The 13,190-nt window shown below is 44.2% G+C and overlaps 1 protein-coding gene across 4 annotated transcripts in view; it reads left to right on the top strand.

Annotated features, from left to right (window-relative positions):
• TTLL13 (tubulin tyrosine ligase like 13) overlaps positions 1 to 12,343 on the top strand; it is a 106,038-nt gene extending 93,695 nt beyond the window's left edge. For all 4 annotated transcript variants that reach the window (XM_063925838.1, XM_063925835.1, XM_063925836.1 and 1 more), the window contains exons 14-16: positions 6,631 to 6,976; positions 10,594 to 10,819; positions 11,863 to 12,343. In XM_063925838.1, coding sequence (XP_063781908.1) covers positions 6,631 to 6,976; positions 10,594 to 10,819; positions 11,863 to 11,875 — 585 coding nt within the window. In that variant the 3' untranslated portion in view covers positions 11,876 to 12,343. The remainder of the gene's footprint in view (positions 1 to 6,630; positions 6,977 to 10,593; positions 10,820 to 11,862) is intronic.
• The last annotated feature ends 847 nt before the right edge of the window (positions 12,344 to 13,190 follow it).

Here is a 13,190-nt window from a genome sequence, read left to right on the forward strand (position 1 = left end):
AAAACACGGCTGGTAAAAGCATTACCCTTGAGCATAAACACGATTGGAAGCAGCAGGTTATAGAAACCAATGCTTAGTAAATAAACCCCCGTAGCTTTCAGGAGATCTCGTATGGACTCTCTCATAACAGGGCTGGTTCTGAGATGGACTCAATACAGATATTCAATATGTGTCCCATGGTTTGAGCTTATAGAGTAGCAGGACCAGTTGAGCTGCAATGTATTGGGTGTTCCTAGAGCAGTGACCGGGGGGGGGGGGGGGGGGGGGGGGAGTCTGTTCAGATGTACAGAGCTGTCTCCTTGGCTTCTTGCTGCGCCTCTTCTCAGGTTTTCCTCAGAGCTGACTCCCCAGCTCCTTGCTGCGCCTCTTATCCAGCTTCTCTCAGAGCTGTCTCCTCAGCTCCTTGCATAGCCTCTTCTCCGGCTTCTCTTAGAGCCGACCCTCAGCTCCTTGCTGCACCTCTTTTCCTGGTTCTCTCAGAGCTTTCTCTTCAGCTTCTTGCTGCGCCTCTTCTCCTGGTTATTTCAGAGCTTTCTCCTCAGCTTCTTGGTGCGCCTCTTCTCAGGTTTCTCTGAGAGCTGACTCCTCAGCTTCTTGCTGTGCCTCTTCTCCTGGTTATTTCAGAGCTTTCTCCTCAGCTTCTTGGTGCGCCTCTTCTCAGGTTTCTCTGAGAGCTGACTCCTCAGCTTCTTGCTGCGCCTCTTCTCCTGGTTATTTCAGAGCTTTCTCCTCAGCTTCTTGGTGCGCCTCTTCTCAGGTTTCTCTGAGAGCTGACTCCTCAGCTTCTTGCTGCGCCTCTTCTCCTGGTTATTTCAGAGCTTTCTCCTCAGCTTCTTGGTGCGCCTCTTCTCAGGTTTCGCTAAGAGCTGACTCCTCAGCTTCTTGCTGCGCCTCTTCTCCTGGTTATTTCAGAGCTTTCTCCTCAGCTGCTTGGTGCGCCTCTTCTCAGGCTTCTCTCAGCGCTGTCTCCTCAGCTCCTTGCTGCGCTTCTTCTCAGGATTCTCACAAAGCTGACTCCTCAGCTCCTTGCTCAATCTCTTCCAAGAACGGTCTCTGAGATTAATGTTTTTACAGTCTTCCAGCAGATGCTTCAGGGCTTCATAATATAATGACAAAATTCAAGAATACATGATATGGAAATCGTTAAGGAAATATTAAGAATAACTGCAAAAAAAAAAAATTCAGGAAATCAACAAAAATAAAACACACATAAAAGGGCAAATTAAATAGATCTACGTTATTTTCTGTACTTAAATTCTTTGTGGTAGTTTTACTATGTTGCGGTTTGACAACGACATTGAGAATTAGTGGCTTTGACCAATAATTTTAAAACCTCAATAAGAATAAGTGTTAAATGGCTAAAAACTTCCGAAACAAGCAGCGTGCTGTCTTTGGGGTAGGCATCTACTGACAGCCACTGTGGTCCCGATGAATGGACTGAGTTTAATGCGCAGGTAGCCATGACGGACTGTGACTGCCGGCAGCGCATCTGACCTGTGAGTGAGCTCCGTCGTTTAACAAGCAGGCTCCTCTTAGTAATGCTGCTGTGGACTTACCGAACTGGCCATTAAACACCTAAGCAATACTAATTGCAGCAGCAGGAGACTACAACAGTATAGTAGGTCAAAGGTTCTCAACCGTTTATCATTCTGAAAACTGCTACAAGTGCCAGTGCTGTCCTTCAATAATACCAGTATTCCTCCAGGATTAACATAGGGCCTGACTCAGAGATGGATGCAGTAAGCACAGCAGCTGCGTCCAAAGACGAAAATATGCTAATGCTGCAGCCGTTGTGTGTTAACAGACGCTTCCTGCATGCTTGTGTGATTTACTGCTGCATCCAAAGACCGGCATGGGATCACTCAGCAAGAACTTTGACCATCTGAGCAACCCTAAGCTTCCTCAGGATGGTCGGGGAATTCACGCTGCAGAGGCCAGCGAATCTGCAACAGAAGATGCAGGCAATGGTCTCAGTACTCCCACAAAACGGAGGTGACACATCTCCATTTTGGGAAATGGTTTCCGTCACCACCACCTCCCTACCCCCAAATGGCCCCAGCCTGTAACTCATGCTGTTGCTTAGGGGGCACTGCATCCGACGATGATGAATGGGTACTAAGCATGCGCAGTACAGAACACATTGTAGATGTACGGAAAGCATCAGTTTGTGTGTCAATGTGTATTTGACTGAAATTATAACAACAGTATTCATCAATGACTCACAGGAGGCATACATCTGTTAATTTTGCCAAATTAACACACAATAACCTCACCAATTGCAGTGGCGGGAGTAAGTAAACTCAATATAATCAGAAATTCTGGAGTCCATTCAATTTGTATCTGTATTTTTTACAGTTATGTATTTATTAATTTTGTGTATTATAGTGGATGTGTTATATTTATTCGTTTTATTTACAAAATGTTATTTGGTTATATTTGGCTGTATTAGTTAGAAACACCCCTAACTTTTTGTGTTGATTATTTGAATATTACAGAATATCTTATTTTAGGAGCTGCGTCACCTTTTATCATCTAATCTATATACATTTATTTTGCGCCCAAATTTTATGTCTTGTTTAGGATAACATAGTGGTTTGTGTTAAACAAGGCTGATTTAGCGCACATTCCTATTGCAATTTTAAAACTATTGGAGGCTTTGATAGTAAATAAACCCCTTTGTTGCTATGTTTTATTTAGTTTGAGTTGCACATTAAAAATAGTGTTCACATATCGCCTGATTCATGTTTGAAAGTAAAGGAAAAAATCAAGTATCTGGGCACTGCAGGTAGGCCAGTTATAACGTGCAGGTAGATTTAGATTTGGGTGGGTTTTATTTTTTTCTGTGCAGGGTAAATACTGGCTGCTTTGACATGTAGCCCACAAATACTGGACAGCTTTATTTTACACTGCAACTTAGATTTCAGTTTGAACACACCCCACCCAAATCTAAATCTCTGTGCACGTTACATCTGCCCCCCCTGTAGTGCAACATGGTTTTGCCCAGTTGTGTGCTTTTTTGCTTTGCTTACAAACTTAAATCAGGCCCATAATGTAGATGGAAATTGCTCTGAATCAGCACTGTACTTAAGGGGTCATTCCGAGTTGATCGCTCACTGACGTTTTTAGCAGCGCAGCGAACAGGTTAATACTGCGCATGCGTATGCACCGCAATGTGCACGCGCTTCTTACGGGTACAAAGCGGATCGTTGCTGGGCGATGAATTTAACGAAGAATCCATTCGCACAGCCGATCGTAAGGAGATTGACAGGAAGAAGGCGTTTGTGGGTGTTAACCGACCGTTTTCAGGGAGTGTTTGGAAAAACACAGGCATGTCCAGGCGTTTACAGGGCGGGTGTCTGACGTCAATTCCGGGACCGGACAGGCTGAAGTGATCACAAGGGCTGAGTAAGTCCAGAGCTACTCAGAAACTGCAAAAAACTTTTTCGTCCCGCTCGGCTGCACACGTGTTCGCACACTTGCAAAGCGAAAATACACTCCCCCGTGGGCGGCGACTATGCGTTTGCATGGCTGCTACAAGTAGCTAGCGAGCGATCAACTCTGAATGACCCCCAAAGTGAACATACCTGTGCTGATTGAGTTTTTCTATCCCAATCTACATGGCTAAGTTATCTATATAAAAATAAAATTGAGCTTCCTCCTCAGCACCTCATATACATATTTCTAAATTCAGAGCATGAAATAAAGCCACTTATCTTTATGAGAAGATCAGACTTATTTGTCCAGACAGATCTTCGCAGATACTTGCGTATATGGGGCCTTATTCAGAGATGGATGCAGCCGCTGCGTTCACATGCAGCGGCCACAGCAATAGGGTCTGCACACGCACAGCAGCCATAGTGCACGTGCACGACCCTTCACCATGCGATTGTATTCAGCTAAGATGCATGATTGACAGGTGACAGGCATCTCGGGGTGGCACCACGGCGTTGGGGGGAGGAGATCGGCAAACACAGGCATGTCATGGCTGTTTTCAGGGCCGGACAATGATGTCACCTGTATTTCCTGCATATGAAAACAAGGCGGTGGTGCCGCTGCCTATGCAACCAGGCTGCGCAGGCAGGAGTCAACCTCTATTTGATGCGATCACAGATAAATTGCGATCACATCTCAGGGCGGCACCACACATGCTGGGCGGCCTTGTCCTGTGCTGGGCGGCCTCCAGCATGCGAGTATATGGTCGCAGATTTTGCTGCGAGAGCAAAATCTGCAACCAACTCTGAATAGCCCCCATAGTGATTAGATCCAGGTATGAAACACGTGAAAACATAAAACACAAACAATCTATTGCAGCATACTCAAAACAAGTGTCAACAGCAAGTGAAAAATCTCCTTGTGACATAATCGTAAAAAATATTCCAATTTGAAGATTTAAAAAAGACAATATTTAATATTATACTTCCAGATGAAAAAGTTCCATATGCAAACAGGAAATAATGCCGTGTAGAAATATTGCATCCAAAAATGATGTGGGTGACTTCCTACCAGATTGCGGAGTAGTAAAGGGCACATAAAGACTGAAACGATCTTAGATTCCCGGATAGCCTCAGCTCCAAGTGGATCGCAGTTTCCTCCTCGTCTAGTTGGTATGCCAGTTGCTGTTGACACTTTTTTTGAGTATGCTGCACTAGATTGTTTGTGTTTTAGGTTTTCATATGTCTCATACCCAGGGGGAGTGGTGAGCGTGGCTCCGGTGGAGCTCGAGCTCCGGGCGTGGGAAAAGTTAGAGGGTGCGCTGCCTGACCCCTCCTCCCTGTATACTGCGGGCCGCTGTACAGGCCGCAGAGCAGGAGGAGGAGGAGAAGTAGAGGGGTGCACACTGACTCGGACTTGGAGACTATGTAGGGAACAGGGCAGGCCAGAGGCAACAGCAGGAGACACTGACAGCCGGCACATGCCGGAGCTCTGCCCTCCCTCTTTATATGTCTCACTGTCTGCTTGTAGCTGTGCAGCAGGGTTACTTCTGTCCTGCTACACCACTCTCTGCCCCGGCTGCTGCAGCACCTCACTCTGTCCCAGCTGCTGCAGCAGCACTTCTCTCTGTCCCATTTCTGCAGCACCTCTTTCTATCCCAGCTGCTGCAGCACCTCTCTCTGCCTCAGCTGCTGCAGCACCTCTTTCTGACTCGGTTGATGCAGTACCTCTCTCTGCCCCGGCTGCTACAACACCTCTCTTTATATTGATGCTGCTGCACCTCTCTCTGCATTAGAAGCTGCAGAGTAACATGTATGGGGGTAATTCTGAGTTGATCGCAGCAGCAAGTTTGTTAGCAATTGGGCAAAACCATGCGCACTGCAGGGGGGGGGGCAGATATATCATTTACAGAGAGGGAGAGGGGGCATGCCAGCAGCTCACAGAGCGCTGGGCATGCCCCTTCAGTGACGAAAACAGGGCGTGGCTCGCGATCGTAGGTCCTCCCGCGAAGCCACGCCCCCTTTCCATATGCCACATCCCCTTTTCGGGAGCGTGTGCACACGGCTTCGCCGCGCGTGTGTCCCTCTTTACAGAAGGGAAAAGTTGGGAGGTATGAAACTGCAATCACATTTAGACCCCCACGCACATGCAAAGATCTGTCTGGACCAATGAGTCTCATCTTCTCTGAAAGAGTAGTGGCTTTAATTCATGCTCTGAATGTTGACATTTGTGTATGAGGTGCTAAGGATGAAGCTCAATTTTATTTCTATTTGCTTGTTTGGGTGAGGATAACACTGTATGAGCATTTCTTCCTTAGCTGCCTTAGGCACAATTTGCAGTGCTAATTTTTATCTATATTTAGTACTTATGTTATCTATATATGTATTGTAAGCGGATCAGTGTAAGGATGCCATCTCCTGGGTTAGGTGGATGTACTTTCTTACAGCAACCCAAATAGCGACACGGCAGTCCAGGGTGTTTGGTGCAAATAGCCTCAGATAGTTTTATTTGCAGCAAAAGTAAAACAAAACATAAATCCTAGCCCGTCTGGGCATTAACTATACACCAGGGTTTCCTCTCTAAGGCCCAGATTTATCAGTCCTTGGAGAGTGATGAAATGCACGGTGATACAGTACTAACCAACCAGCTCCTAACTGACATGACACAGGATGTGTTTGAAAACATTTAGGAGCTGGTTGGTTTGTACTTTATCTCCATGCAATTTATCACTCTTAAAGGCTTGATAAATCTGGGCCTGAGTGTGTGAGATGGACCTACTGTCCAACTCACCAAACAGCAGATCAACACAGCACTTACTTCAGGCACTAATGGTGTCTCTCTGTGCAAGCCAGTAGCTTGCTCCCCAGGCAATGAGCAACTTCCTCTCCGGCTTACACCCATGCAGGTGTTAGCACTAATTAGCCTTCTCTGATTAAGTCTGCTTTGCAGAAACAGACCTTTTCCTGGGGTTTTAAACTCATAGGACAGAAATCTTGGACATATAGACCTGCCCTACAACACAATTCTTCTGCTTTTATCACAGTATGTCTGTTCTGTCTGTTACTAATATAAAACTTGGCATGCCATTTTCATTTATTTTGGCGATATTCATACCTGTATTATTTGTTTGTTATTCACTCAAAATTAACCTGATACTTGGTTTTGTTTTTTAATATGGCTCCTGCTGTTTGTTTTCAGATACGTTTCAATAAAGCTCTGCATATGTGCCAGGAGACAGATGGAACCATGTCCTTTGTCCAGCTGCCCTGTCTTGGAGATGCAGCCACGGAGACCATAACTCTTGCAAGTGCCAATGCTAACCATATTCATTATGGGCACCCAACGAGCATTCCTAGCTTCCTAGCTGCATTAGGAGCAATGCCTGCCACACATTGTATATCCAGGAGATATGCACAGCAAAAAAATGGAACTTGGAACAGGTCCCAGTCCATACGAGCATTGGCAACTGCCAATGAGCCAAGTTCCTTTACCAATCAAGGAACCCACTTAAAGCTTTCTAGTGCCAAAACCAGGATGGAGCAGAGTAAGTACTGTATGTGACAACTGCTTACCCTCTCACACTCGGTATCCGGATGGTAGGTCGACATAAATTAGGTTGACAGTCAATAGGGCGACCACTATTGGTCGACTTTGACAGTCGACATGGGAAAAAGGTTGACACGTTAAAATGGCCGTCACGGGACAGGTCGACACATGAAAAAGTTGAAATGACTTTTTAATTTTAACTTTTTCATACTTTACCATCCACGTGGACTACGATTGGCTTACTGCAAGGGGACGTGGTGCACTAATTTTTCCTGGTCATGTTACGCTAAAAAAACGGCACAACATAATTGTAAAAATGTCATGTCGACCTTTTATGTGTCGACCATTTTAACATGTTACTGTGTCGACCATGTCAGTATCGACCAATAGTGGTCGACCTAATCCATTTTGACCCATTGATCCATAACCATCACACTCATGCTTATAGAGCTCAGTGCAGTATACTTTGTGCCCATTTCTTTTTCACTTGAAATAATTTGAAATAAGTGCTATTGATAAATAGACTATTTTGTTTTTAAGAGAAGGCTGTTTCGGCAAGTAATTATAATGTATACCAGTAAGGCAGGGGAAATGTATAATATGGTGGAACAGTAAGTGGTCAATTCAGTTAGGTGCAAGCTGTTCTTATGGTAAACTTGCTGTGAATTTTACATTTGCAATCCAATTCCAAACTCGCATTGCTTTTCTAGATGAAATGTGCAGGTTTTTTTTATGCGTATCACTGTGAGCAGGTGAAGAGGAAGGGAACAGCTTTATTATAAAGTAAAAATTTAGGTACAATGGGGGTCATTCTGAGTTGATCACTCGCTAGCTATTTTTTGCTGTGCTGCGATCAGATAGTCGCCGCCTATGGGGGAGTGTATTTTCGCTTTGCATGTGTGCGAACGCTTGTGCAGCCGAGCGGTACAAAAACGTTTTGTGCAGTTTCTGAATAGGTCTGAACTTACTCAGCCGCTGCGATCACTTCAGCCTGTCCAGTCCCAGAATTGACGTCGGACACCTGCCCTGCAGACGCTTGGACACGCCTGCGTTTTTCCAACCACTCCCTGAAAACGGTCAGTTGACATCCACAAATGCCCTCTTCCTGTCAATCTCCTTGCGATAGGCTGTGCGAATGGATTCTTCGTTAAATCCATCGCTCAGCACCGATCCGCTTTGTACCCGTATGATGCGCCTGCGCATTGCGGTGCATATGCATGCGCAGTTTTGCTGAGTTTTGACCTGATCGCAGCGCTGCAAAAAATAGCTAGCGATTGATCAACTCTGAATAACCCCCATAGTGAAGAGCCTCTGGTAGACCCCTACTAATGAATAATCATGCACTTGGAGGGGTTTAAATAGCATAATCTGGCCAACGTCCGTTTTCAGGTGAATTCCTCTATAAAGCCCAATAATGGGTTAAATCATGTGGGACAGGTAAGTAGAGGTGGTGTATTGATGGAAGAGGCAGGGGTGTATTAAGAGAGAAGAGGGCCCGTGTGCAGTATCCATCTGGGCCCTCTCCTCTCTAGCTGGCAGCAAAGGTCTTCGGGAAAATGAGCACTAGAGCATGCACATCTTCAGGAAAATGGTGCACGTGCAAAACTCTGGGAAGATGGCCACCACGCCATTTTCCTAGTGAATTATGCAGCGCTGCTGCTGCCGACAACACGGGACTCTGGAGAAGTAAGTAATTAAGAAATGGGTGCAGGATGTGCGGTGTAGTCCCCCCTGCACCGCACACCCTGCTCCCATTATAGATACACTACTGGGGAGAGGGGTTTTAGAACTTGCAGATGATCCACATCTCCTTTGTTGTATTTGTAAAAAAGTTATGCATCCTCTCAGTGACTTCCGCAAATTGGCATTTCTAATTGGATCTTGCATTTCTCGGGTGTGCGCATTTGTGCAATGTATAAAGGTTTCACGAAACAACCCCTGTTTCGCAAACTCGCACCTAATTGGATTGACCCCTAAGTATTAAATGTGCTAGATCCAGAACACTTTAACAATAAAAGTGACTATCCAGAAGTACTGAAGCTGTTTCCATAGAGAAAATCACTTTACGGTCTCTGCATACATGTACCAATGTCATCCAGCTGCTACTATTAAAACAATATTAAGATCAATTTTGTAGGTTATCCTTTTCTTGTTTTGTATGTTGGCAATATGGGGGTAATTGAGATCTGACCGCTAGGCAGCGATTTTTGCAGCCCTGAGTTCAGATAGTCACCTCCTACAGGGTGAGTGTATTTTTGCTGTGCAAGTGTGCGAAAGCATGTGTAGCAGAGCTGCACAAAACTGATTTTGTGCAGTCTCTGCACAGCGCAGGACTTACTCAGTTGCTGCGATCACATCAGCCTGTCCAAGGACTGGATTTGACGTCACACACCCTCCCTTCAAATGCTTGGACACACCTACGTTTTTCCAGACACTCCCTAAAAACGGTCCGTTGACAAGCACAAACGCCCTCTTCCTGTCCAATCTCCTTGCGAACGTCCGTACAAATGGATCCTTCGCACAAACCCGTTGCTGACTGGCGATCCCCGTTGCAGCCGTGCGACGCGCCGGCACAGTGCGGTGCATACGCATGCGCAGTTCGGGTCTTATCGCCTGCTGTGCGAAAATGCACAGCAGCGATCAGATCTGAATTACCCCCTATGTGTACTGCGGAAGCACCCATCTGAGCAGGAGATCTTGCCGGTTTTGCATGATCCTGCAACCTTCTGCAGCCATCTACTGTAAAAGCTTTTCATACAGGTCACAGAACATCTAATATTGTTTATTTGATAATAGGGAATACATAATTTTTTATAACACACACATTTTAATTTGGAACAATTCCAATGATCCTCATTTGCAGGTGTTTTTTACATTCACTGACAGAATGCTTTTGCAATGAGTTATGTGACACAATGGACATCAATGGACACAATGGACATATATAATAAATGATTACATCACTACCCATCTAATGTTACATTATACTTTATAGGAGTTTCAACCTCAATTGATATCAGTTTTGTGTTAAATAATTACTTTATATTTAATATACCTTATATGTAGTATTACTTTACCAATCAATTGAATAATGGAACCCATATATTACATGCATTACTATTATAATCAATGATTTCCAGTTCCATGGGCCATTGCTATCCTATTTTCTAATGGTATTTAAAGTAATGTGGTTACTGTATGAGCTGAGCTGGAATACATATGAATCCTGGCGGCGAGGCAGCAAGTCCCCTTGTGGGCTCGCTATGCTCGCCATGCTTCGGGGCCGGTAGTTCGCTTTGCTCGCCACAGGTTGTATTCCCACTCAGTGGTGTTGTTCGGGATTTGGTCAGTCGGTATTTCACTGGCTGTCGGGATTCCAGCATCAGTCTGCTGAATGCCGGGGTCCCGACAACCAACATTTTAACTGCATCCCAAGCTGGAAACACGTTTGCAGTTTGTACATTGGAAAGTCTAGCCATTTGTATTGTTATCGGATTACCGAATTAATAAAGTACAAACTTGATTTTACTGTGATCCAGATTAAATATTTCACCCATGACAATATTGTTTGTCCAAAATAGGTTAAAAGAAATAACTCCAACATTTTCCTTTCAGAAAGTCCATCTAATAAGAAGCTTAGTAGAGCTGGATCCCTAAATAGCTTTCCTCCTAATGGACCACGTTTCAGCGCACCTTCCACTGGTTGCCTTCTGCCTGCTGTTGGGGGGACCTCATCTACTGATCGACCTTTAGCTATTTCATCATGTTCAGCTACTATTGCAAAGCGGACAAATCATTCAAGGCAAAACCCTATGGGTATCTTCAACTTGAATATAAACTGGTAAAAGAGATTTTATATCAGCCGTTGTCTATGACAAAAAATATAAATTTTCCAAGTGTTGTTGCCAATGTCATATTTACATTATAACTAAGTCCACAGTCCATATTCATTGTAGGATTCTGACCGTCGGGATCCCGCTGTCGGTATTCTGTCAGGATCCCAACTGCCAGGATTTCGTACCCAACCCCTGCAGACCTGTCATAAAATTAATGAGTTAAAAGTTCACTAACCTAAAACTGAATTTGATACAATATAAAAAGGCATCGTCTAATATTCTCAAACATAAATGTGAAAGTTTCAGTCTGATGTTTTATATAATGTTTGTAACATTAATGTTAAACTTTTGGTCTGATATTTTATAGAATGTTTGAAGCTGGAGTAAGCTGACATTTAAAAATGATCAAAACATGGAGCTGATGGGTGAATTGGTGCTTAGGCAGGTCTGGGTGGGGCTTATTTTGTTAAAATGTATTTATTTTCAAATGCTGGAGCACATTATATTTATGGGAGTTTCAGTTCTCATGATGTGCCGATCAGATACTCAGCTGTAGCATAAGGTGCCCCTGTGTGGCATGCCAGAGGAAATTAGTGATGTAACTGTAACGTGTCTTACCCTGACAGCTCTGTAGGTACTTTGCAGCCATCGCTTTAAATTGTAAAGATTTTTGTATCTTACATTTACTAATCTATTAACCTTATAAAGTAAGACTGTAAGGGTATACACACGGAGCGATTTTTGCTTAATTTCTAAGCAATCTGACTATATTGCTTAGAAAAGAAGCATACATCGCTCTGTGTGCATGCTCCATAGCGATATCACTGGTTTATCACTTCCTTATGCCTTCTCCAGGTTAATACATCTACCCCTGAGTGCTGAGTGGGGGGAGAGATGTGTGCTGAGCGGTCTGTGATAGATCGCTCAGCACACATCTCTAGGTTTGTAGTACCCCCCTTAATTTTCATGTTTAGGCCCATAGTTTATCATACCTATGTACTAGAATGGCAAATAGACACTTAGTGACATTTTTTTCATTTTATTTTAGGAGATGGACTTGAGCACATGCCAACAGCAAGTACACAGATACCTCCAACAATGCTGATTTGGGATTCATTCTCTGACTCACAAGAAAACAATATCTTAAACCAGAGATCTTTGAACATCAAATAAATACATTTTATATGTGATAGAGAAAGAAAGCACTGACCAATTTCTTCTGTCTTAGTAGCAGAAAAACACTTGAATCTGAGATAGATGTATATGTAATTAAGCATGTTACACAATATTCTCACAATATTCTCACAGCCAAATTGATTTCACACAGTCACTAATAGGATAACTTCTGTAAAGGAAGTGTAAAAGGAGTTGTACTATGCAAAGATTGCATTAAGTATTATCACTGTCAATTAGTTAAAGGTGTTTGAGGTTATAGCCGATGTTTATGTCACCGTGAAGCCTTTATAAATCTCACTGTTGTAAACTGAGAGTATTAAGTCAATAAAATTTGATAATTGCAGCCATGGAAACGGTTTGATTAATGAAACTTGGTATTGCTATTTGTTGTAGCCTTACATAACATGTCCAAACGTGATCTTTCATAATGGGTTCACTGTGTACTGTTTGTCTGCAGTTCTCATGTGGCATGTTCATGGTTTATGGGTTTGTTTAAAAGGGCTCTACAGTGCATTTTCAAACCTAACAAATGTGTGTCTTCTTTTACAAGAGCAAAGATACTTTATTAGCATTACAATAAACTTGTTGCAGGGCTATTCCTTACTTCAGGCGAGTTAAGAACTATGTCAAGTGACAAAACTGGCGAAACAGCAGAGACAGAGACTCATTACCTGCCAATGACCCCGCTTCCACACCAGTGATCCTGAACTTCTCCGATCAAACACCCTAGTGAGAACACCATTCTCTTACGTCCCCATCCCCCCCCCCCCCATCCCCCGTGTCTCTCCAGCACCATCCCTACTGCCATTCCCGCCACGCTATTTATTCTCCTTACAGGGGTGTCGTGGGCACCCCAAGAGGGAAATTAGTTGTCGGTATGCTGGCCGTTGGGATTCTGGCGCCGGTATGCTGAGCGCTGGGATCCTGACAGCCGGCATATCAAGTGCCACCCGCCATTCCCATGTGCCTCACCAGCATCATCCCTGCTGACTCTCTTCAACACCATATCCCCCGTGAGTCTCAGCACCATCTTCCTGTGTCTCACCAGCATCATCATACCTGTGTATCACCAGTGTCATCTCCGTCTGCGTCTCTCCAATGTAATCATCAAGCCCTGACTGACCCCCTACCTTCTGTGTATGTATTGGTTTTATGCCCCAGACACTGCTGCCCCCAGTGAGCAGCCCAACTGATCACTGA

Source organism: Pseudophryne corroboree, chromosome 6 (genome assembly GCF_028390025.1).
Source record: "Pseudophryne corroboree isolate aPseCor3 chromosome 6, aPseCor3.hap2, whole genome shotgun sequence".
In the NCBI taxonomy this organism is placed as follows: Eukaryota; Metazoa; Chordata; class Amphibia; order Anura; family Myobatrachidae; genus Pseudophryne; species Pseudophryne corroboree.